Source organism: Podarcis liolepis, assembly GCF_965112155.1.
Source record: "Podarcis liolepis genome assembly, chromosome: 5".
In the NCBI taxonomy this organism is placed as follows: Eukaryota; Metazoa; Chordata; class Lepidosauria; order Squamata; family Lacertidae; genus Podarcis; species Podarcis liolepis.
In genome coordinates this window covers 68,086,713-68,113,167 of record NC_139556.1, presented here as the reverse complement: position 1 = coordinate 68,113,167, position 26,455 = coordinate 68,086,713, and the positions used below count along the sequence as shown (strand labels likewise).

Below are 26,455 nucleotides of genomic sequence, written 5' to 3'. Positions count from 1 at the left end.
AAGGGGTTTCCTGCTTGCTCCCTCTTTTTTTTTAATGAACAGGAGTTGCGTGTGCAGCTGGAGTCTTGCCAGGATGCCCTGGGAACTGTCAAGAAGCAGCTCGCTGACTGCCAGCAGGAAGCGCAGGCAGCAAAACAGCGGCTGCAGGAAGAGAGGCAGGAATGTGAAGAGCTGACCCGGTCACTGGAGGATTGCAGGAGGGAACTGCAACGCTGGAAAGCCTCAGTGGAGGTGCTTGGAAGGTGAAAGAGGGAGCCTTCAGATCTGTTAATGCTTTTGAGTGACATGGCTCTGACTCAGTCCTTCAGGTGGTTAAGTAGATTGTGACCTTCAGATAAGCGTCTCAGAAAGGAAGCCATTGCCCTCTGTAGTGACGCGTCACTGACTGGAAACTCCCTGTGCCTTGCATCCCTTCACATCTGAGGAGGGTCCACAGCTCAGAGATAAGAGCATATGTGTTGCATTTAGTACTTGGCATCTCCAGGCATGGCTGGGAAAGACTCCTAGAGAGCCACTGCTGGTCACCGTAGATGTTTTGAATAGCAACTCCCATCAGCACCAGCCAGCACATCTGGAGGTGCCACAATGGCAAAAGCTGGTGTGTGTAGATTATACTGAACTAAATAGGCCAGCTGTGTGACTCAATATAAGGCAGCCTCCTGTGCTTACCTAAGGGCAGCACATTCACGATACAGTTTGACTTGGGTTGGTGGGTGGATGAGGAATATTGTACAACTCACTTTTCCATAGTAACAAAAAGGGGTCTCTTGTTTTGATGATGTGATTTCACACCTCTGCACCCATTTCTGTTGTGGTCGTCAGCCAAAGAGATGTAAAGTGATTCTTAAAGTGTTGATGAAACAATGTCTTTGGGAAGAACATGCATCAGCATTCGTTGCTGCCAAAGGTTATCAAATGCCTCTCCCCACTAGCCCCAACAGTATTACAGCGGTGTTATTTATCTTGGACGCATATAAAAGGGTATCTGTGAAACTAATTTGTCCTAGGAAGGTCATTGGGTAGCATAGAGTGGCACCTGCCTATTGTTCCTTGTTGGGGATTTAAAAGAAGAACGTTTGACAGCTTCCCCCTCCTTGCCCCTGTTTAAATTATTTGAAAGATTCACTAAATCAGCCTTCCCCTACCTGCTGCCCTCCAGATATTTTTGGACTACAACTGGTTGGGGAAAGCTGCACTAAGTTGTACGAGGGGTGTACAAATACAATGGATGGATAGATGGACAGATGAAAAGGCAGACAGACAGGTAGGTTGATAGAGGCATTTTTGCTGCAGATACATTTCATGTTACAGCATAATTGGGTCTGAATTGCAGCATTCGGTACTCCTGGCTTTTGGCAGAGGGTTTGAATAGATGGCTTTTAGTTGCTTTGCACTTCCTTTCTATGATTTTGTCCCCTGCCTCTGGAAAACTTTTTTTTCCCTGTTCAAGGCCTTTGGTGGGGCAGGATTAATTGCCTTCCTCCTGCCTGCCCCTTCTCTGCAAGAAAGTAAGCCCACCTACTTGCAAAAGAGAAGTGGTGGTTGGTCATTAAAATCTTGTGGAGGAAGCAGAGCATGTATTTCTACCCCAAGACAAACGGGGGCCTGTTTTCAGGGTGCATTATCTTGACCCCCAGGTTGCTCATATTTTGTCTGTTTTTTCACTCCCCAGAGAGAAGGAGGCCGCAGAAATGGCAGTGGAAAGCCTGAATCAGCAGCTCGATTCCTCCCATCTGGAGGTGGAGCGGCTGAAGACTATGAATGGAGAGCTGCAGAGACAGCGAAAACTCCTGGAAGAACAGAAGGAGGATGTCATTAAGGAAAGGGAGAGAACGAAGAAGGAGCTGGAGCGGGGGTGAGGTGCTGCAGTTGTGTCCCTAGTGCTTTGATGCGCAAGGCAATCCTGCTCTCTGTGCTGGTCTTCAAAGACATGGCAGGACTTTTCAAGATTCTCACACTTGGGCAGATAGATAGCCTTTGCTAATAATGTTGGGCGTAGTTTGTGTGAATTATCAGCGCTGCAAGTCATGATAGCTGTATTCTGCCTCAGAAGCAGTGAGCCTCTGCGTGCCAGTTGTCGGGGAACAAGAAGGATGTGGTCATGAAAGATAGCTGTAATAATGGAAATAAAAAATTGAACGCCAATGACATTAATTGGCATCCCAAAGTGTATCGACACAATGAGTTAAGCGTAATCTGGCTTGGTTGGTGCAAGTCATAGTTAGACCTTTTCTTCTTCCTCAGGCAAAGATCCCTGGAGCAGCTTGAGGAAAGGATGTCTGCCCTGAAGAAAGAGCTGGTGATAGTCAAGGAGACTTTGAACCAAGCCATGCTGGAGAAGGATATGCTAGAGAGTGCGAAGGAAGGCTTGAGCGGAGCCCTTTCCAAAGTAAGGGTGGCCAGAAGGCACATTCCATATGCCAAATAACTCTCCTCCTGTCTGTTGCCCTAACTGAGGATATTGTCCTCTCCCTTTATGTTTCTAACTATTGCTGACATGGCCCCCCAAACCCCCAGCATCTATTTGCTTTTCTAGGAAAACAAAATCTTGACTTTTCTATATGTGAAGTAATTACATATAGCATTGTAAAAGCTATAAAAGGATTTTATCACGCATAGTCTTGTGTAGTCAGATGGGAAAGGAAGCCAATTAAAGAAAAGAGGCGACAGCCTTAAGAACAAAGTATGGGATTGTCCAAAGTCAAGGATAGGAACAGGCAGCAGCTAAGTCCAGGACTCGACTGGCAGCAAGTACAGAGACTTGGGAGACAAAGGTACAAAGCACAAGTTGTAAAACATTTACTGTTTTTGTATGTTGCTTGTTTAGCCACCTTGAACTTTTCAGGAAATGTGTTTTTAATCATCGTTAATTCAGTTTATTAGCCACCCCATAATAAGAGTTACCTGGGCAACATGCAAAGTAATAATAACAGCAGCTTAGTGCAACTGGTAGCCTGTGGCTGTCCACTTCTAGTACCCGGGAGTCTGGAGGGAGAGGCTAGTATTGTCCCACCAGGCTAAGGCCATAGATCTGTAATGGTTGGGTTCCAAGGTTTTATGGAAAAGCCCCTTGCCAAAAGTCTTGGGAGCTTGGTTTATTGCAAAGCCATGCCAGGCAGAAAGGCACAGTGCCCTTTTACTCTGGAAAATGTCACCGAATATTTGCTTTCCGCGTGGGCTTCTATTAGTGCCTGGTATGGAGGAAGGGGAAAGAGAATGAATGTAAAATCATAGCTGCTGTATCTTGATAGCCAGTGCTGACAGTTGACTGTGAATCCCAGAGGCTGAGCCAGGAGGGCAGCATTACTGAGTCTGAGACAGTCCAGCACTCTAGAAGAACCAAATTTCATTCCTGACAGCTTTGGTCCCTTATGTTTTAAGGGGAAAGCAGAACTGTGGGTGAGGTGCCATTGCATGTCATCACATCATCAGGACTTGATATTTGAAAACAGTAAACTGTGTGCTAAGTTTAATCTCTTTTCTTGGAAATAATGTGCCTGCCAAGGCCATGGTCCAATAAAGTGTTAGGGCAGGCCCTGAATGAGTAACTATTTTGGTAAAACACTCTTGTGAACACTGCCCTAGCAGCTCAGATTGGCTCTGCTGAAGTGAGTAGCAGATCTCTTTGCCACCCACACTTTGGCTAGAATGAACTTTCAGGGGGGAAACTATATTTTCCTAACATAATATTGCCTGGTTATGTAATGGACTTGATCTTAAAGCGAAAAATAGTGTTAACTTTTGTATGCACAAATGCTAAGGATTCCCTCTTCCCTTTTTTAGTTTCAGGGTGTGGTTTTTTGGGTTTTTTAAAGGCACTGATTGGTATTAAATTGAGTGTGGAATGGACAAATAAATCCTTTTAAAAAAGTTTGGCACAGGCCACATACAGATACAGATACAGATACAAAGAAAAAACCTCAAGGATAGATTTTTAAACACACACAGTAATAATAAAAAATGTTCAAATGTGGCAAAAGAGAGGAGGTCGTCAGACCACTACATAATGGATAGTGGGTATTTATTCTTTGAGGTTTGAAGTGTAAGTCTCTTGGCCATAAAGGCTTAAAACATTCACTTTTGTTTTCCTGCTATTAATCCCCAAGCTGTAGTAATATAGTTTAAAAGTACCTGCATATATGCAAATATCAAATATTTTGACCATGCAAAATTTACATGGACAGCAACTTCAGACCAAAAATAATATATCTCACTGGACGTGCCCACATCATATGCCTCAACAAGGCCCTTTTAGCATTACTCTTCCAGCATCTATCTGGATTGGACCGTGTCTTCCTGTACAACTGTTGTGGAGACTAGTATTCATGAAACAACTTTTTTTTTTTTTTGGCAGGCTCAGGCTCAATTTCAAATCTAGAGAAACTTTCAGGACAGATTCTAAAGCAGTTTTCCATTGTTTGGGTTTTATAGCACATTCTAATTACCTATTCCACAACTCTCCCAAGTTCCTAAAATCTACTTTATGAAGATCCAATAAGCATTTATAAGCAGCATTCATGGATTTAGCTTTCTGAGAAGATCCAATAATTTGATCTAACCATTTAGGAGATTCTGAAGCACCCAAGCCACACAGTCCACAAATAGACACCAACAGATGCAATTGAAGATGCTGCCATTCAGCACTCAGTAAATGATATTTAAACAGCAATATAAAAGACTACAACCAAAATGCCGTCCAGCTGATTTAATGTATAAATTCCACAACTGACCCAGTTCTTCCACAGAAAAGGCTGCCTATCTATCGTCAAATCTGGATTACCCCATAAAGTTAATTAGGCATGAGTTTATGGATCTCTGTTCCCTAAAGCATAGCTTCTCGTTTGAGGCACCATTGCTATGCCTTTAAGGGGAAGCAGCCTGGAGTTGGAGGTGAAATTCAGTATCTCAATTTCCTCCTCAGGTTAAAGCCACTAATGCTAACCTTGAGCTCTCCATACACAAGATGAAATCGGAAGAAGCTGTGCTGAGAGACTCGTTAGCCAAGATGGGTGCTCTTAACGAAGGGCTGGCTCATGACAAAGTCAGCCTCAACCGCATAATTCTACAGGTAACAAAGACAGCCAGGCTGTAGCAGATGGTGTAGCTGAGTATAGCCGCTGCTTATGTGAGCATGTAGGCACAGATGGCCCTACCATTGGGCAAGTGGAGTCAACTACCTCTGGCAGAGGATTTGAGCCAGCTTTAATTGTGGTGGAGGATGAGATAACAGATTGTACCCCTGGTATAGCAATCACCTTAAGGGCTTCAAACAGCATGCTGGAAATGATCTATCAGAGCCCAAGATTGAAAATTATCACTTCTAGTTGTGTTTGGAAGATGGTAGGAAACCTTCGAGCAGTGCTGTCTCTGCCTTATGACAGAATGAGAGTTAAACTAAAGGAGAATATAAATGAATCTCTCATTAGTGTAAAATGTTAAAAACAGCTGTCTACAAGGTGCGGGGAGGAGTAGGGATCTTGAATTGGGACTTTGTTGCTGGGAGAGGGTCTGTTACCCTCTCACCCCCATTCACAATGCCAACATACCTGTGAAAACTCCCTGAAGCTATTGTTTATCCTGTGAGTATAGCATTTTTGTATGATACTGTACATTTTCCCTAATAGGGCAAACAGCAACTGGGGAAGGGGGGTGATCATCAGGAAAACAGCGTATGTGTTGGAGAGAGCTAATTCTCTCCTTCCTTAGTACCAGGGTCCCAGTCCAACACACACACACACTACCATCACTTTCTACAAAAGTGTAAAAATATGGAAGATCCAATAATGGACTTCTGTTGTCTCATCTTCTTTGGCCCTGTCAGATGCAAATTCGAAAACAAAATACAACTGCCCTGAGTCCTAGCCTAAGCTTTTTTTTATCCTAAAACTGTGGTAGCCATTTCTTGGAAGAGCATGCCCTGAATCCCGGTTTGCCTGTCAGTCCCTGAGTGTCCCTTGCTCAGAGCAAACAAAGCTCTCCTCAGTGGTTTCGCTGGCTGCCAAAATGCACACTTTCCTGTCAGCCTCTTTAAACCCATGGTGTGCCAGAAAGCTTTCGGCCTCATGAGCACCATCATCCCTGCAGGGCTTGTAACCGCCAAGAGCTTGTAACTTGCAGTGAGGCCTGAAATGGGGGGGACTCAAGAGTGCTCACACACTCCACAGCTTATGCCAACAGCATTTATAACTTCCGGAAGCCTTCAAGCATGCTATTGCTGCCTAATGGAAGCTTGTAAGCGGCCTACAACAAGCACATGGGAAAATTCACCCAAGCACTGCTATCGTAGCCTTCAAGACTGTGCCCTCATTGAAGCGCCTGCTCCATTTGGGGAGAAAGTAAAGCAAAACCTTTCCTGTCACCATTGAATTGTGCAAGTGGGGGGCGGGGGCGGGTAAGGAAGGGAAGCAAAAGAAAACCTAAGGAAAATCTGGAGTCCAGAATTACCCCCAAAGTTTCTGCACGGTTGAAACTGTGAATCAGAAAGTGAGCTGGTTTAAGTGGATCTACTTTACTAGAAGGTCCTTTTGATTACAGTGCTTAAATATGTCCCTTGGAGTACAGTATTTGAGCGAAACCAGGCCCAAACAGAGGGAGCAGAATGAGAACTGATGGTAGGAGGTTTGGTTCAATCTAGATGTGCTTTTAATGGGCTGAATCCAATTAATGTGCATATTTTTAAAATTGTGAATAGCAACCGAAGACACACACACACACACACACACACACTGCAGAAAATGGGGAGGCATCCTTCCTTCTTCAAACAGCAGCTTGGGAAGCCAATTTTCATTTAGACTACAAGTGGAGAAGGATAAACACTTCCCGTATCTTGTGGTCTCACTGCTGATTGCCCCTCTTCCCCTGCCCCGCGACTGTCGTTTAGGTTTTCTAAAATGTGTTAATTGCACTCACACAATTTATGTCACATTTAGGCCTCGTTTGCATGTCACCTCAAACAATAATTAAACTAAACTTATGGTTTAAAGGTGAATGCTGGTGCACACTGCTGAAACTGCAGGCATTTTGCTCCACTCCACTCCTTCTGTTGGCACACTGCTATAATGTATATCTGAACTCATGAGTTACTTCCCCCAAACAAACTACAAGTCGGGGTGTTGGAAAATTCTGATGAAAACTGCTATAAGGATGTATCCTCATTCCCTTTCCGCCAAGGCTAGTCCACCTTTTGTTTTCCTGCTGGATCATCTCCCCACCCCCGCCCCTTCTAGAGCCTGCAAACCCCCGTCTTTCCTCTTGTTGTGCAGCTTGAAGAGGAGAAGAGCAGGCTTTCAAATAGGAAGCGGGAGCTGGAACAAGAACAAGCCAGTTGGCGTGAGCAGCTGGCGCACTTGGAGCAAGAACTGATGCGCACGAGGGCAGAGAAGCAGGGGCTGGAACAGAGCTGCAAGGCCTCAGAAGAGAAGCAGGAGAGACTGGAAGGGGAAGTGGCCTCGCTCCACAGGGAGAGAATCCAGTTTCAGGACCAAATAATGCAGGTATGAAACAGAGGGCAGAACACAGTACCTTTTCATTGCCTCAGGATACAGTAAGGATGTGAATAAGAGAGGACTTGGGATAATTTTTGTCTTCCTGGTTGAGTACTCTGCTGGGGAGGGGACAAATGGGGCACGATAGATCACTAAGTCTTTTCTGTAGCAGCCAAACATGAGATTTGGAGTAATTTATGTGAATTACAAAAACTTGGCCCTTCGGTTGCTTTCCTGGTTGCAAAAGTTGTGGGAAGTGGGAGTGCATCACTTGGCATTCCCCACCCCCCACCCCGCAACCCCAATGATTGCTAACATATTGGTTTGGCAGGTTTGATCTGCTGGAAATGCGGAGGTTTGATGTGTTGAAAGCATTATACAGTATTGCATTTCAGTTGCCAATTTAGCTCTGATCACAGTAGAGATATAACTTTTGCTCGAGCATTATTGTGCTTGGATCTGTTACTCCGATATAAAAAGACTTTTATAAATAAATATAAGAATATAATATGAGAAAGGTTCCAGTGAGAAACGCCACTTGTTGATTCAGATGGTTGTTCATAGTAACTAGGTTGGCCCTGACACAAGAGCGCATCTTGGCGATACACTCGGCAAAGCTTCTGCAATACAGTTGATCCAAACAAACCATTTTGGGATCCCTGTCCAGCAGAACCACTGAGTTCAGAGGCTGTCCTAAGCACACGCAGCCCAAGGAGGACAGACAGCTGGTAGTTTAATTCTTTATTGACAAAGCACACACTTACGGTAGTTCCTAAGGTGCACAGAGAACACACACACGCTTCTGCTGACTTCAGTAGCTGGCATCCCCTCCCCAGGCTGGTGTTCTGAGCTGGACTGGTCGAGCAACAGCATAACCACACCTCCACCTGACCTTAAGGACCGGCATCTGATGGGCTGAGCACAAGCAACCTGCGACTTCTCATACACTCCTGCCCTTGCTCCAGCCCCAGTTCCTGACCTGTGTCCTTCACCCCCTCCCCTCTCTCTGTGGTGGAGGGTGGGGTGATTAAAATAAAATAAAAAATCAATCCTCCTGTCAGACACCTGAAAGGAGGGGCCAATTCCGGAGCACAACACAAAAGCTCCGCCCACCAGATGCCAGGCATTCTACTATTCAAATACGGCCCCTGTGGTTTTTTAACACAGTGTCCTTCTGCTCAGACTCTTCCCTCCCTCCAGCCCTGAGTGCTGCTTCACAGGAGGCACCAAACCCCATAAATCGCTGTCCCCTTCCCCTGGGGCAGCCTCTGACCCTGTGGCACCTGCCACGCACTCCTCAGCACCCTGCCAGTCCCTGACAGAGGCACAGCTCTGCCAAACTACTGCCCTTAAGAGGAGTGGTTTATATCCGGGATGGAAAGCTGGTGGCTCTCCATACATTGTTGGATGACAACTCCTCAGCCGTCGTCTTTGACCCCTGAGCGGAAGGACTGTAGCTCAATGGTCCAGCTACTATGTTGCATGCAGAAGACCTCAGGTTCAGGCCCCAGCATCTCCAGGTCAGTATGGGAGAGAGAACACTCTCTGAAATCCTGAAAAGCTTCTGCCAGTCAGTGTAGGCAGTCCTGAGCCTGATGGATCAGTGTTCTGACTCAGTAGAAGGAGGTTTCCTATGTTCCATGCTGCCCAGGGCTGATGGTAGTTGAAGTCTAACAACACTTGGAGGAGCCTCCCCGCCACCCCAGTTTACAGGGTTGTGGAGCCAGGATCCTAATTAGGCTCTTAATTTCCTGCTCTTACTCTCTCATACACTTCCCTCTGCTTTTTGCCAGCTGAACAGCCAAAAGCAAACTCTAGGTGAGCAGCTGGCCCAGAGCCACCGAGAGATGGAGATGCAAGCAGACTCCTTGCTCCGTACGCTGCAGGAGAAGGAAGACATGGCTAAGGAAAAGGCACAGGTGGTTGTGGAGCTCACTGCGCTGGAGAGGCACAGGAAGTTGTTAACAGAGGAGGCAGATGCTCTCAGGTAATGCCCACCGGCTATGAAACAACTGGTGGTCTCCTGAAGACAGGCTTGCAAATTAACTTAAGGGAGGGGTGGCATGAGGCAAAGTCATGCAGCCTAAGCCAGGTAAGCCTTGCTTCCCCCCTGTTTTAAAGCAGAAGCCTGTGGATATGCTTCACTTGTACACCATACCATAGTTCATAACAGGCTCAGTGTCTTGGTTTCAGCCTTGCTCTTTGTTTCAGTCAAATATATATATTTCCTTTTCCCTTCTGGCCTGTCCAGGCAGCAACTGCCTATGCCCCTCAGTTCAGTGCTTCTGCGCTAAATGAGAAGCATGGGAAGCTAGCTAAGTGTAAACCTGAAGGCAGGTGCCCTTTTATTTGTTGCACATTTCCTTATCTCTAGACTTCCTGTGGATGAGCAGGGCTGGCAGAGTACCTGTGGTGGATGGGGATCATTGGTGCCAACAAGCTTTCTGGGGTAGTGGATAAATAGATGCCTGTAGAATCCAGGCATTGACAGCTTAATTGACTGGCCTTGATTATTTCCTGATGTGCTTTAGAGTGGAGAAGGAGTCCCTGGAAACCAGCCTTTTTGAGGCACAAGAACTGGCAGCACAGCTGGAAGCTCGCAAGGAGCAACTAGAAGGAGAGAACCAAGGCATCAAGCTTGCCAGAAAGGCTCTTCAAGGTATAGTACACACATTATTCAGTCTGATTCAAAACGCCATGGAATCTTCCCTTTAAATTATTAAGGTGTGCACAAACCATACATTGAAAGCACATGGCTTCCCCCAAAGAATTCTGGGAACTAGATTGTTAAGAGTGTTGGGAAGCATAGCTCTGTAAAAGGTAAAATACAGTTCCTAGGAGTCTTTGATGGAAGACATGTGCTTTAAATGTATGGTATGTATACAGCCATTGTTAAGTGGTTGGGATACCACTGAAAATGCCCAATAATTTTTTTAAAAAAACCATCTCACCTGTTATCTGACTATACCTGACTATACAGGCAGCCCTGTTCAGGGAAGTTTTTAATGTGTGACATTTTAATGTATTCTTAATCTTTGTTGGAAGCCTCCCAGAGTGCCTGGGGAAACCCAGCCAGATGGGTGGGCTACAAATACTAAATGATGATGATGATGATATAACTGGTTATTGGTGATACACATTCAAATTACCATTTAACATAATTTTGCATTAAGATCAGCCAGTGAACAGGTTTCCAGACTTACTTGTTTTATCCTATCTTTTTGTGATGGCTTACAACTTGGTTAAAACCACATATATAAAGCCAGATGCAATAAAACATATCAGTGCAAAAATACAATTTATAAAAATGATATTTTATAAAAAGCAGTGTGGGGGCAAGAGACTTTTAAAGCCGCTTTCTTAAAAAATGCTTGCTGAATTGTGCCCTCTGTTGAAGAAACAATTTGTTGTCGCTGCCTATACTGAAGAGTTGCCCAAGGATCTGTCCTGGATGGTGTTTGTTTTCTTTCATAGGGGAATTGGGGAAAGCCCAGCATGAACTTGAGCTTCGGGAAACCACATTGAGGCGAGAAATAGAGATGTTGAAGCTCCAGATAACTGAGGAGCAACAAGGGTTCCAACAGGTCATAAAGAACCAGAAGCTGGGTTTTGAGGAGGACCTTGAGCGCCTCAGAAAAGAGAAGGTCAGTGCTGAAGACTCCTAACGGTTATGCAGCCAAATTCTTCAGTCCACGGTCAGTGATGGTTGAAATGAGCGAAAGCTGAGTACTAGAAAATTGCCATGTCCACTAACCAAATCCAGTTCTAGTGTTGAATAGTAAGTCACTTTCATTGTCGTTAGAGCAATAAGAGGGTTCTGGGTGACTCCAGATTGTTATTATTTTGTGGGAGGGACTTGAGTGCATACTGGATATTTAGGTATGGACCATTCAAGTAGATTAAAGTGCTCTGTCAACCTGTCTGATGATTGCTGTTTGCCCGCTCCAGCCTAGTTATGTAGCAGCTCCCAACATGCCAATGTTAATATAATAATAATAATAATAATAATAATAATAATAATAATAATAATAATAATATGGTGGTAGTGGTGAAGCTAGCAACCACTGGTGCTGAGAGAGACTGTATAACTGTTCTTTCTCCTCTATACTGTGAGTTGTTGTGGTATCAAGACTACTTGAGATGATAGGAGCTGATTTCCAAGCACATCACAAGTTGTATACATATATTGAATGAGTTGTGAAGAACACTCATGTGGTATAAATTGTGAATGCTTCCTTCATAATACATGTTAATAAGGAGTAGCTCTTTTCCTAATAATAACAGTGTTGAGCAGTGGTGTAGTATAATGGCTGGTACTTGAATAGGGAAACGTAGTTTCAAATCTGTCCTCAGCTATGACAATGTGCTAGTCATTATATCTCAGCCTAAACTACCTGAAAGGGTTCTTGTGAGAATATAAAGGGAAGGGAAACTGCATGTACACTACCCTGAGGTCCTTTAAGAGATGATGAAATGTGTTAATAATAATACTTAACATTTATTAGGGAGGTGCAGGTGGCGCTCTGGTTTAAACCACTGAGCCTCTTGGACTTGCCAATCAGAAGGTTGGCGGTTTGAATCCGCAGAGTGAGCTCTCGTTGCTCTTTCCCATCTTCTGCCAACCTAGCAGTTTGAAAGCACACTAGTGCAAGTAGATAAATAGGTACCGCTGTGGCGGGATGGTAAACGGCATTTCTGTGCACTCTAGCACTTTTCATGGTGTCCCATTGTGCCAGAAGCGGTTTAGTCATGCTGGCCACATGACACGGAAAGCTGTCTGTAGACAAACGCTGGCTCCCTCAGCCTGAAAGTGAGATGAGCACTGCACCCTGTTGTTGCCTTTGACTGGACTTAACCATCCGGGGGTCCTTTACCTTCATCTTACATTTATATGCAGCACTCTGTGTACCAGTATATAGTCAGCTATGATTTCTACATAGGTATGGCCTTTATACCTGTCAAATATACATGTGTATTAAATGATTAAAACTGGATTCTAATTACAGGATGTACCACATTTGGGTGGTTTCCTTTTCCCTGGAGTCCTGATAGTCTCTGTCATGGTTTCTTTGAACTGCTTTGATTATGTTTGAGACTGGAAATCTGAGGCAGGCACCGGACATAGGGATTTGGTTGCAAGGAACTTGTTTGTGTTCAACACCAATAGGAGCATTGCTAGGTACTTAAAAGACTCAGGGCAAAAGGCTACAGACACAACTCTGCATAACATGTGAATATGCTAATATATATGTACAGATGCAAATGTAGAATTTAAATGTCACAGTAGGAAAGCCAACAAATTTGCAGTCAAAATAAGCCCAGATAAATTGTTCCATTAATTTGCATCCTAGCTCCAATCACCCCAAATCAGTTCCTTTTCATTTCTCCCAATTAATTTCCCAGCACATCCCACTCCAAATTACTTCAATTCCCATTCAATTCCCCCTCTTCTCTAGATAATTTATTCCCACAAAATTAAATAATATCCTGCTCAGTTAACCAAGATCACTCCTGTTCAATTTCTCCCAAATTCACTATCTATCAGAAACACTCAATAAACTTAGGGGGGGGGAATTGGGGGTCTGTGCCCCGTGATCCCATTCTTGCAACACCCCTGGATACTAGTGTTATGTACTGAGTTGAATAGGATCCAAAATGCAGCAGTCTGATTGGTCCTAGAACAATGCAGCAGTATGATTGGTCTGCAGGAGCCACCCAATCCAGCTCCAGATGGAAGTGAATCCACAACCTGATTGGCCTACAGGAGAATCCCGGAATTAGCCAATCACGTGCAGCCCATTGTGTAAATAATGTATATAAAGCAGATACTTTGGGGGAACTTTCATTCCTCCTCACCACTATGAGCTGAATAAAGAACATGAAATCCACTCTCGACTCCGAGTATATTTCTGTTAGTTTACCTGATAACTTCCTGCTCTGCTGACACAGGAGGCCCTGCATCTGGCATTGATTGAGCAGAAAGACGAGGCTGTGCATCATCTTCAGCAAGAGAGGGAAGAACTGGCATCCAAGCATGAAGCTGAAAAAAGGGAGTTCATGGAGGAGATCCTCTCTTTGCAGCAGAACCGGGATGAAAGCCTCCTCCAGTTAGAGAATGAAAAACAGAAGGTGAGGAGAGAGTAACGTTAGTCAGAAGGAAGCTACCTGCTTTCAAGCCATGGTTTGGCTTAGCGTGAGGTATGAACTAGGCCACTGTGTGTAACACTACTGCCACAACCATTGCACCCAGCCAGCATGGATAATGGTTAGGGTTGGTTGGAGTTGGGAACAGGAGCCTAAAGGATCGCATATGTTTCCCTCTTGAGCCCAAGTATTTTATTTCTTGCTATGAGCCATCCTTAAGACTCATGTTATAGGGTGCCCAACAAATGCTAATAATAAATAATAAAAATGTAATTTCCAGGGCATTATGAATATTGTTTACATATGTGAGGGTTTCCTTTCTACCTCCAGGCCTTGTCCAAGAAGGAAGCAGAGAAGAATATCCTTTTAGAAAAGCTCAGTGAGTCACAACGCGAACTCACAGTTGCCAGGTCAGAGTTTGACCGGGTGAAGCTGGAAGCTCTGAACCGCCAGGAGCAAGACAAGGTGAACTCTGGGCTTTGTGATTTTTTTTCCATGGCAGGGAATGCAAATATTGAAATGCCTAGCAAGATAGTGGTAGCGTACTGCCATCTCCTGAAGCTCCTAACTCAGCCTATGATCAACTGACAATTAAGAGAAGGAATGAAACATACCTGCGGGAAAATAAAATAAAAAATATGTTAACTTCTAACAGAAATATAAACAGATAAGGGGAAGTGGAACTTTATTGGGTCATAAGCAACACTTTGTAGTTTAACATGCAGCACTGCAAGGAACCCAGAAATAGATTACCACGTCTCTTTTCCCTCAGCTGCAGCTCTCTTGTTATTAGGGATGTTGGAGAATGTTGATGAAAACAGATGCAGGATTAAAATTACTGATGTTTGCTCCTTTACCCCATGCCTGGAACAGAAATCAACCCCACAAATACGATCAGTATTCATTGTTGTTGCTTTCAGTCTACAAATGATATGTAATTAATTATGTCAAACCTTCCCCACCCCATTCTCATTCTGTTTTCTTTGCATTGGAGTGTGGTAAACTAACATAATTACAATGTAATTTACATCATTGGCATAATTATTTTTTGTAAATTATGTAAGTTACATTATTTTGCTACAGTGAACAGTGAGACAAGTAACATAGTTTTTGGCAGAAGGCAAACTGTAGTGGAGTGGAAAAAGTGCTACATGCGATGGATTCAGGGTGGAACAGAAGACGAGGCCTTATTACATCCTTAATTATCATATTCCTCCAAGGTCTCAACTCTGAAACACCCGTTAGCTTATGCAAGACATGACACTTACTTTCGCAGACAGTGTGGAGAATGGCATATATTGTCATTACTGTTACCAGTTTCTCAGCCACAGTGAGACCCCTCTGTTTATGCTTTGGTTTGCTAAAGGAACGCTCTACCCCATTTCCGCAGTGGTTAAACACTTTATTATACAGTGGAACCTTGGTTCTCGAATGGCTTAGTTGATGAACAAATCAGCTGCCGAACACCAAAAACCCGAAAGTAAGTGTTCCGGTTTTCAAACATTTTTCAGAAGCCAAACATCCAATGTGGCTGTTGGCTATTGTTTTGGAGGAACCTGCGCCAATCAAAGCCACGCCTTGGTTTTCGAACATTTCAGGAGTCGAATGGACTTCTGAAATGGATTAAGTTCGAGAACCAAGGTTCCACTGTATATGTTCCTTCTGTGGTCAGAGGGTCCACCGTTTATTACCATTTATGTATAGCAGGGATGTCCAACACGTCAATCGCGATCTACTGGTCGATCCCTGCGAGGATTTGGTAGATCGCAGTTGATCGCCAGCCTCCTTCCAGCCCCGCCCCCTCTCCCTGCGCCGGCCTCAGGGAAGCCGGAGTTTAGAAATGGAGGCTGTTATCCGGCCAGCAGTTGTAAGGTTAGTGGCTGCTTCTGTTCCTCCCTCCCTCAGAAGAGCTGCCAAAAAGTCCCTGACTGCCTAAAAAACATGTCATGTCCCCTCCTTTAAAAAAGCTCGGCAACTTTGACCTGAACCCCTAGATCACTGCCAGATTTTAATTGTGAAAGTAGATCTCTCAGGAGTGCCCCCCCCCCGATGTATAGGGTAGGCACCATCAGTGAGGATGAGCCAAGGAAACTATACACACACACATCAATCCAACTGTGGGGTTACTAGGAATGAAGACTCCCACTATGCATCTCCCCGTAAAGAGTTGTGAATGTTCTTTGCAGTGCTGAGAAGCCAGGTTGGCCTATTCTGCTGTGCTGGCCACTACTGGTAGTGTCTACCTTCTTTGTCCGAATCTCATGAGAAGCTTTTTAGGGGAAGTGGATCTCCCTCCATATCAGGCTAGAACAGGACAGCAGGATTGCTCTGTTAATGTTAATGTTAGTGTTAATGAGGGGCAGAATAGTTTCTTGGGCACACTGTAGAATAAGGGAGAGGCTAAGCCTTGAGAAGGGGCCACTTCGGCCAGGAAAACAGCACGAGCAAAAAGATTTTTTTCACCCCCTTCCTAATCCCATTCAGAGGCATCCACAGCTGCCTTTAACATTAGGGCTTTTTTAATGTGGGAAATCTGATCACAGATATCCCACCATCTTATCTAGTTGTGCCCTCATTTTCCTTTCTCTTTTTTTTTAAAAAAGAAATCTACAAGAGGAGATAGTTTTGAAGATGTGATGCTATCTACCCCAGTTGCTTCTGAGAAATTTGCAAAATAAAACAGCTGGTGCAGACTACCCCCGTTGTTGAGGGACATAGGAGCCTTGGCGCATCAGATTACGGCTGCATCTAACTCAGTATATTGTCTGTGATGACCAACTGCACTTCTTCAGGGTTTCAGACAAGAGCCTTTCCCAGTCCTAGCTGGAGATGCTGAGGTTTGAACCTGGAGCGTTCTGCCTGAATGGCATGTGCTCTGTGCCTGAGCTGCAGCCCTTTCATTCACGTACTGAAACTCTGTACGTGAGTTTCTCTGGAAGGAGGGGGTGACCACTGGAGTTGCTGTATTGCCCACGATTTGCTTGACTCTGGCTTGCCCCCTCTCTCTCCACAATTTGTTTCCATAATGCACCACAAGCTTTCCCCCTCCCCCTTTTCTTTTTTTTAATAGCTCAACGTGGGATTGTTTGGTTCTGCCTTTAAATAAAAAACACATTGGCAATATTAGCCGGGGCCCTATCGTATCTCTGGAGAGATCAGTTCACAAGCTCACAAGGCACGGCCTCCTAAGACCGAGCAAACAAATAGCACAACAAGGGTGAGAAACCCCCACCAGAACAAATTTGAAAAGCATTTCAGCTGGAAAGATTGACTGGGAACCAAAGGGAAGCCAGCTTTAAAACAAATAATTTCCCCAAAGGACTGTAAACAATAGCCCCACCCCAAACTTGTAGAGCAGCACAGAATGACAGGAATGGATGTGACCTGCCCTATCGCTGGGATTTATTGGCAATCTCTACCGTTCTGGTCCACCATCTCTAACCCGCCCTCGCGTCTGCTCACTCAACAGAACAGCTCTGAGCTGCACCGATGACTGTGATCCCTCTAAGACAGTGAGATTATGACTGATACAGTAAGCCGTTTTCTGGAGGGTCGTGCATGACAGGGAGATTCTTCCAAGCTGGGACAGAGTAGGGCGAGGCAGTGAATCCACGCCAGACCTTTCTCCCTAGGGGCAGGGGATGTTGCAATTCATAGCTGGAAGCTGCATGGCTGTGTTCCATGCATGGTCCGATCTCTCTCCTCCTTGGAGAAGCTTGTGTGTGGCTTGCAACGCAGTGAGCAAGTTTCTGGCACCAGAAGAAAAGATCTTGCCCAAGAGCTTCTCATTTCCTGGAGCTCCCCCTCCCTGAATCCCCATCGGAGTTCCCTTCGGCCTAGATGGCAAAACAGAGCCTCACAAACTCAGCAAGGGAAGCAGGAATATCCTTGTTCCACTCTGGGAACAGCAGTCCCTGCCAGTGGCTCCCCCCACCCCCCACAAGACAAGAGTGTAGGGATTTTGTCTTATTATTTCTACTTTTGCCAATTCTATAGTAATCCTCTACTTCCCTGTTGCCTGAATCCCATTTTTAAAAAGAAGAGTGGACAATCACATTTTGGTGGGCCCAAAAGGTAGGCAGGTCTAGGAAGGAAGGAAGGAAGGACTTCCCTGTTGTAGATGGATATTACGTTCATTTAGGATTGTATGCTCCTCATCTAGTCTGAATACTAATAGTAAAAGAAAATAAAAATAAAGGAGACTAACCAATCTTGGTCATTCAATTCCATCTGGAGTCCAGAAGTCTCTATGTTGGGCTACCAAACTCACCCCTCTGTTTGTTTAACAGCTGTGTCAGTGAAGTACAGAAATCTAACCTTTTGTTGTTTAATTTCATTGTACACAGGTTGTACATTGACAATAAAAGTATTATTAGCATTGATGCTCCTATGTGCCTCATGCCTTATAATTACATCAGAAGCATTCTTATGAGCATCTTCCTCGAGGACTTCTAGACTGATGTCCTTTTGTCTCTTTCCAGCTCCACTTGTCCCATGATATAGTATGCCTTTTATGATTTAATCAACAAAGACCCTTGTAGCTCCATGGAGACTAGCCCATTTATTGTGGCTTATGCCAGGACACACTTTAGCTGAAACAATAAAATAAACCTGCTAGTCTTTAAGGTGCCCCAAGGCACTCTGCTGTGTTTCCTGTAACAAGTAACATAGCTTCCTAGCTAGAATTTGTCCTTTCCAATTAGTTACTAGAAGAGGTCCCAAGTTTAGAAACAGTTTGTTTCATCGCCTACCATATGTGCAGTATCAGAATCAAGATGAGCAGTGGCATTTCCTTATGCCTTCTCACAACAAATATTGTGGTAGAGTTGGCAAGCTGCACCCATTTTATAAATCAGATAAGTGAGCTTGAGAAAGTGTGGCTTGCCTAAAAATGTCAGGTAAGGACATGGTGCTCACCTGGAATTTGAACCCCCAAATACCCATGGCCTATATGAAGTGGGTTTGTTTTTGGTTTAACTCTACTGTATATTATGGAGTTTTTATGTTAGGCAGATTGGTTTGCCTTGGAAATGGCTTAGCTGAAGGGTCCAGAGTAGAGTCTTACCTTTGTAGCCTATATCCTGCAGCCAGGATTGGGCCAAAGTTTTGGAGTACTGCTGCTTTGGTAGCACTAGAGGGCACTCAGTATCCATAAGTCAATCCCCTACCTTTTCAGAAAAACCCAATATGAGAATAGATATAAAAATATGAAAAATGTATAAGTGTAAGCCCACTGCACAATGATCCAGGAAACCATTGTGACAATTCATGTTATCAAGGAAGCAGGGAACATGGACAATATTTAACCAGGGGTATAGACAGGCCGAAGGTCCAGATTGGTCAGGGTTTTTTCTTTAATCTGCAGAGCAAGAACATTTTATTTATTTATTTTGCTAGGTATGTTTGAATAATTAAAAACATTTTGCAGGAAATTGGGGTGAGAGTAAGGAGACAGCCTTTGTAAAGTCTAGTAAACATTTAGAGAAGGAAAGCACTGTGGCTCGTGCATTAAGCAATGTTAATATATTTGAACAGTAGTTGTAATAGAAGATTCCTATTCATTGAATGAACAGAACAAGTCATTAGATGCAAGGCCAGCATCAGTCACTGGGCATTTTAGCTGTTGCTACCACTTCACAGGAAGGTCTATAGCTCTCTGTTGCAGCACACACTTTGCATGGAGAAGATCCCAGATTCAGTTCCAGAGAACTGTAGCCAGAAACATCCTAGAAACCTACTACAACTCAGAGTATGAAATACTGGGCTACAGTGGCAGGGATGAAGCTAGACGTGTCCCTAGGCTCCCTCATGCCCCTGGCAAGCAGCTGTTTCGGTGCCCCCCTCCTGAAGAAAATAACTTTCCTGCTTTCCTTTGTGCCATGATGTAAGAAGGATGGGAAGCTTCTGCGTTTGATCTTGCTGTAACAGCAGCGCCACATCGCCACACATATTTAAGTCATACATTCCATACTCTGATAGGTGATTTTTTTGGGGGGGAGGCAGGCCTGCGCCCCTGGCATGGGCCAGTTTCACCAACCCCTAGGTACACCTCTGGACAAAGCACAGCTGCTTATTCCACAGCACTAATCTCCTGGGGTGCTATTTGTCAATCCGCTGCATGTCAAATAAATAGGCTATTCTCAGGCAGGGGTGGGGCAGGAGACTCCACAAAATCAGTTAAGCAGAAGAAGCAATCGTTGGCATCAGCCTGCATAGCTAAGGGTTAAACTGCCTGTTTCATTTTGAAAAAAATGGCAAAGTCCCTTGACCAATCCTAATGCTACAGAATAGTGAGTGAATGTTAAACAAAGCAGAAGGGGGTGAGGAAAAAGCTCTCTTGATATTGAAGCCATAATGTATTTGTTGGTCAAAAGACACACTCTCTCTCTCATCTTAGAATACCTGCACTTCAGAATTAACCACTATGCTCCTGCACTGATAAATAATTTCTGATCTGGGATAAGCCAGCTTCTTGTGTTTCTGCACATAACACACTTCCTTTTGGGTGGAGATTCGTTCACACTTTCTCTTAGCTGGTTTGTGGCAGCAACACATTGTGGGGAATGCATCCCTGATGCTGCTCAGGAATAAGCAAGAAAGCATGTCTTCTAGTGCTCGTAACTAATGCTTAGATGTGCAGCTACTGCTCTAAACCGAGAGCTGACACTTACATGACTCTTCTGGAGCCTGAATGAGAGACAAAGGAGAGAAGTGGGTACAGTATTTTAATTGGCAACCAAGTTCCAAATTGTCCAGTATCGGTCCCACTTAGATGTGGTCAACAGCTATAGCATTGCCTTTAACCCAGAAGGGTTCCATGGATGTTGCAGGTGCCACCTCTGCCTCCATCCAAGGGATCTGAAACAAGGCTGCTTTTAGCTGAAATGGGAGTCAGGCCTTACTATTCATATACAGCAATTGTAGCTCACAGTAGAGTGCATAGGGTGGTATTCAGTGAAGGACTTGTCCAGGCTTCTTTTTTGTGTTGTGTTTCTAGGCACAGATCCACACTAGAAAGCGCAAGACAAAAGGTGTGTGGCTGAGCCCTTAGCTTTACTCAGAGTAAACCCATTGAAATAAATGGACCTGACATAGTCATGTTCAATAGTTCAGTGGGTCTACCCTGAGTAAAACTTAGTTGAATACCATCCATAATCCATCCCTCATCACCCCATTTATCATCCTAGAAATACTTTCTTACCTGATATTGAGAGTAGCTATATTGAATCTTCCTTTGAACACATCTCTTGGGCAAAGTCATTGTTTACACAAGCCATGCCTTAAGTTAATTTTCTGCTGCCATTATGTCATGACGTGCTGTATCTTTTTGAACTTCCACCTTCACAGGATGCAGCCTATCAGCTCAGTTCCAAAGATTCCCAGAAAAAGCATGACTGGTTTCAGCCCAGAGAGGAGCCATAGCTCATTGATAAAGTAGATGCTTTGAATGCAAAAGGTTTTAGGTTCAGTCCCTGACATATTCAGTTAAAAGGGATCAGGCTGCAAGTGGTGGGAAAGTTCTATGCTGGAGATCCAAGAGCCACTGCCACATGGAGTAGATACTAGGCCAGAATGAACAAATGGGAATCTGCCTTATAGGTCAGACTACATTCCCCCCCCCCCTCTCTCTCTCTTTCTCGTTTCCACTAAAACTGATCTGAGATTGTACACCGTTTCCTTAAAGCTCAGCTTATTTCTTACCGTAAGGTTGCAACAGCAAAAGATTGGTCTCCTGCTGCTGACCATTTCCTAACTTCCATGAAATGGTTTGGCTGTGCTTTCCAGTATCTTCTCTCTCTCTCATGCCAAGGAGGTCATTTCCCATAAAAGAGACAAATGTTCCAATTAACAGTCTTTTACTAGATGACTAATTTTCATGTCACAGTTCTGTTGGTTTTGTGTGTGGCACTGGAAAGGAAGAAATACACAAACCATGAATTATAGCAGGCAGGATGTTTTTGCGTTTCCCTGTTATTGACCCCCTACCTACTCCAGTCCACTCACTAGACCTTAAATTCATGAAGTCAGTTCTGCCTATTGAAGTCTTGAATGTTTCTCCTATCTTTTTAATTTTGTTATTTCAAAATAATTTATTCATTATTATTTCAATGGGTATAGTTTTACAGATACAGAGTTGAGGCTGTAGACCCTTGGTTGTTCTGCCAAAGAGAGATAAGGGCCTATTCACAAATCCTTCTGCTGGAGCTGAACCTGCTCAAACGCTGCTTGTTTTCAGTTTGCCATCAGAACATACTCATGTCCTACCATAGTCCTGTTGAGACTCAAAGCCATTGCTAGTATCCATAATTTTGTCCAGGGAGTTTCTTGTATTAAGGCAGGGTGGCCTGGATGATTTAATAGGTCACTTTCCATCTTGGCATGCTATGAGTCTATAAAACTTGTAGAATCACTGACTGTCACAGGCAGGGGAGGGAAAACCCTAAAAGAATATTAAACTTATGGAGGACACCTTACAGTGTCTTGCAACATTATATGGGTGAAGATATTGGCAAGTGTTTTTGGCTTAGAGTGAGGAACAAGATCAACTCTTTTCTTGTTGCTTAGGGAAGAACCAGTTGTCCCTACCAGTGATGGGTGCTGAACTAAAGCTGCTTTTTTAAAATGTCTTTGTAAAGATAGTTGCATGGGCTGGTAAACTTTGCAAACAGTGTTGTTGTCAGCCCAAAAGCTCTGGTACAATATCTGTCTAGCTATTTCTAGATATAGATGTTTAGGGAAGCTTTTAATGTTTGATGTATCATAGTATTTTAATATTCTTTTGGAAGCCGCCCAGAGTGGCTGGGGAAACCCAGCCAGATGGGCGGGGTATAAATAAATAATAATAATGATAATATAATAATAATAATAGAATCAGAGAATTGTAGAATTGGAAGGGACCCCAAGGGTGATCCAGTCCAACTCCCCACAATGCAGGAATCTCAGCTGAAGCATCCATGACTTTTCTACATTTGGCCAACTTTCTCTTTGCTTAATTTGAATGCTTTGTTTTGCGTGATCAATTGGATTTCCTATTCACTTACATTGGGGTTGGGATTACATTTCCTCCTGGGCAGAAAAACTGCCCTGCAAAGCTTAGAATGGTCTCAGCCCCATGAGAGAGAACGGGCTTTGCAAGCAGAAGACCCCAGGTTAAACACCTGCCATCTTCATGTAGGGCCGGAAAAGACTGCTGCCTAAAACCCTCAAGAACTGCTTGTCAGTCAGTGTGCACAATACTAAACTAGGTGGATCAGTATTTGACTTGACATAAGGCAGCTTCCAATGTTCCTAAATGACTTTCCACTGGGGTCATGGAGGGAGGCAAATGTACTTCAGATACAAAAAGCCTTGTCACCCTGTAAAGGCATCTAACTTGTTCCCGGACTAGCAAATTTCAGATAACCTGCAGTGCTACCCTAGAATTGAGCTTTATGAGGAAACGGTTGTGAGAGCCAGTCCTTCGACTGCCGGTGTCTCCATATTCTGGAACTTTACAGAACACATAGAACAAAGTGGCACATACCATGCTTGATTCTGTGATTTCTTCATTACAGAACACAGTTGCCAGCATCACCAGTGAGCTACGGACCTTCCAGGCACAGTTTGAGGACGCCATGGCTGCCCACCAGAAGGAGACAAAGCGCTTAAATGAACACATAAAGGAACTGGCAAGAGAGAAGGAGCTGGTTGGGAGGGAGGTATGTTCGGGTTCTTGGCTGGGTCTTCTTTCTGTGGAAGGATTCGCTGTCCCTGTTCAATATGGTCCAATAAGTGATCTATGTATCTCTTTGTCAGCAGATAAGTGTTTGCCCCAGTTCAAGCCACCCGTGAATAAGTTGGTCGCAATGGAAGCATTTCCCCTCTCTGCTGAAAGAGCAGGCAGTAGCTTTGAAATCTGAGGTCTTCTCCTATGGAAATCAGGAGTGCTAAATTATGGCAGAATCGGCCAGACTTAACACTTGAGCAGGGCTTCAGTGTTGAAGGCTGTATGACTGAAGCAAAGCTGCCTGTTGGGTACAAACTCATATCACTTCCATACCTAGAAAGACAAGTTTTGTTAGCTTTGGAAACCTCAAAACCTATTTGGCCTGTGAAGACCATGGGACAGAATGAAGGAGAAGCATTGGTGCTTGTACTCTGTCACTTTCCATTCTCTACTTAGCAATCCTCCTTTTGTAACCTAGAATTGGATTGGATAGGTGTGAATTAGGAAGAACAGGCAGTGACCCCAGCAAGTCAGGGCCCTTTCTAATAATGGCGTGCTATAGGTTAAATTGCAAGCAGGGATCCCTGCCCACCCCGCTGCACCCCCCTTTTCCTAACACACATCTCCGGGTGGTGACTCTTGGGGGTGGAACAATATCTGCCGCTCTGGAAAACATCCCCAGGTGGAAACCCTCACCCACTGCCAGATGCTTTCTGAGCTCTTGTTCTCTACAAACACAGTACATCAGAACAAGAGAATGACCCCCAGCCCGAAAAGACTGGGGTGGGGTGAAGGGGGGGAAATAGAAAATTAAAGGACATAAAAGAGGAAGAGAGAGTAATTTAACATGACAGGCTGTTTATTTTGGCAAAAAAATGGCCTCCTTTCAACAGATTTCAAAGTCCAGCCCCAGGAGGGACCACACAAGCAAGCAGAAGAGGGTTGTTTCAGAGGGCAGGGAGGGCAGAAGGAATGGGGATGGGGCGAAGGGGGTGCATATGTTCCTAGATGGATGTAGGATGGGCAGAGAAAGAGTAACACAGCATGGGAAGGGAGACAGCAGCAGATGAGAGAAAGAGAGGTGGGGGGAGTGGGAGAGGACAGTTGTGGGACTAATATAACAAGCTGAGGGCAAAGAAACACAGAGTGAAATCCTCACAGGCGCCAGCATTGACCTACTTATCACCATGGGAACCATAACATTTTCACAGCCTTTTAACTTGAGGAAGTCAGGCTCGTTGAGCAGCCCTGCCTTCCCTTAAGTGCACGCCATGCTCACATAGTCAACATACATACACAACAAGCCCACAACTATACAAGGCACATCTGCCACATTCATGCTCTCTCATGAGTACATGTATCATCAAGTGTACATGTATGCGTGTACGTGTGTACACACGCACACGCACACACACAAATGTAGTGTTGTGTCCCACCCCAGTCTTTGAGCTGAGTGAGATTCCAGGGCTTACCCAGGCTTCATGTTCCTTTCTGGAAATGAGGCACAGTGGAGACAGTAGTGTCTTTATGATATATGGTTTATTCATACATATATAGAACCTGGAAGGCTTCACAGCATTAACACCCCAAAAGGGTCCTGTTTCTTCCATAGCCACAGCCTTGGATTCTAACAGACATCAAGCACTGCACTCTTGACTCTCTCTCTCTCAAGCTTGCTGCTTTTCCCTCTAGGTGACATCACTGCAAATGTTCAGCTGTGACTTTTGGCCACACAGAGTCCATTTCCTTTGTTTTTCTTAGTGGCCCATCACCCAGGCGCGCACGCACGCACGCACGCACGCGCACGCACACACACACACACACACACACAATATGTTCTTCAGTGGTGCCAGCTTGAATAAAATATTGGGGGGCCCAGGTAGGCCTCATCCCGCGTAACTGATCACATGATGCTGTGTGCACACACCATTTGAATGGCAATGCCCATCAACTTTGGGGGGCAGCCCCCTCAGGTATTTTACTGGGTGGGCTGAAGGGACCTCAGCCCCTCGGAGTTGGCTCCTACAATGTTCTTACTGTGTGGAAATAGTTGCATGAATTCACACACATGTGCATATAAATATATTCCCACATCATTCTGTGAACTTCAATGCACAATCACTCCCGCCTCCACACACACCCCCGCCCTGTCTCTCACACGCATGTACATTTCCTCTCCCACCATGAAATACCCTGTTCCATGTGTCCAGGGCTCAGCTGGAGACTTGGCTGCCCAGGCATGATTTCAAAAGAGACTGTTTATAAAAAGTTCTAGTCAAGATATAATTATAATAATCACATTAAGAGCTTTGCTGCAGTGTTCCTGTAAATGAGGAAAGCTCTGCCCTTACACAGAGAGTGAGCGAGCCAGGAAGGAGGGTGTGTGTGTGTGTGTGTGTGTGTGTGCGTGTGTGTTTGAGTTGGGGGGTGGTTCATGTGCAATGTTTTCTTTTCAATCTCACCCCCTGCTAGCCCCCCCGCCTTTATCCTGGGGAATAAAAACAGTTTATTTTATGATGGATCACCCCTCTCTTTGGTCACTGACCTTTCTTCATGAATTTCTGCTGAGCTCAGCAGAAAACCGCTGACTGCGTTTGTGGATCCCATATGTAGGTGGGGGTGGGGAGAGAGAGGGGCTCACCCTAATCCTTCTCAAAAACAGAACAACAATAACAGAGAGCTGGTCGGAATGAGACAGGCCAACAGGGAGGATCTGGACAATGTTAAGAGCTTTCCAGAGTAAAAGCGTTAGGAAAGAAAGTTGGGAAGGAAAGAAAGGGGGTACATATCGGAATTGTTTGTCCGTCCCCGATTCCAGTAATACAAAGGACCAAGGGAGCAAGAGCAGTTGTGTGTAGCCTCAGCTTGTCTAGAGAGGCAGAATTAAAACACAGAGAACCCTGTGCTGAGGCACCCTGTGCTGCTATCCCAGGAAATAGCTTATCATACCTAGTAATTCACTGTGCAGCCTCTGGAACACATTGCATTGTACTAGAATGCAGGCTTGCTTGTACCTGTGTGGCTGAAGAACTGATGAGCACACATGCGCTACTCTGTGGGTCTGGGCAAGTTCCAGCCCTCTGCACTGCAGTTCACCCTCATTCAAAAAGGATGGAGGTGA

The 26,455-nt window shown here is 44.6% G+C and overlaps 1 protein-coding gene and 1 long non-coding RNA gene across 10 annotated transcripts in view; both read left to right on the top strand.

The window, feature by feature from the left end:
* Nucleotides 1-26,455, top strand: part of LOC310708387 — an 87,630-nt gene that overhangs the window by 30,252 nt on the left and 30,923 nt on the right. The window lies entirely within an intron of this gene.
* CROCC2 (ciliary rootlet coiled-coil, rootletin family member 2) overlaps nt 1-26,455 on the top strand; it is an 83,129-nt gene that overhangs the window by 26,579 nt on the left and 30,095 nt on the right. For all 9 annotated transcript variants that reach the window (XM_083506273.1, XM_083506280.1, XM_083506277.1 and 6 more), the window contains 11 exons: nt 43-242; nt 1,673-1,855; nt 2,245-2,389; nt 4,922-5,068; nt 7,263-7,493; nt 9,278-9,471; nt 10,016-10,143; nt 10,959-11,128; nt 13,434-13,613; nt 13,959-14,093; nt 23,183-23,326. In XM_083506273.1, the coding sequence (XP_083362399.1) occupies nt 43-242; nt 1,673-1,855; nt 2,245-2,389; nt 4,922-5,068; nt 7,263-7,493; nt 9,278-9,471; nt 10,016-10,143; nt 10,959-11,128; nt 13,434-13,613; nt 13,959-14,093; nt 23,183-23,326 (1,857 nt within the window). The remainder of the gene's footprint in view (nt 1-42; nt 243-1,672; nt 1,856-2,244; nt 2,390-4,921; nt 5,069-7,262; nt 7,494-9,277; nt 9,472-10,015; nt 10,144-10,958; nt 11,129-13,433; nt 13,614-13,958; nt 14,094-23,182; nt 23,327-26,455) is intronic.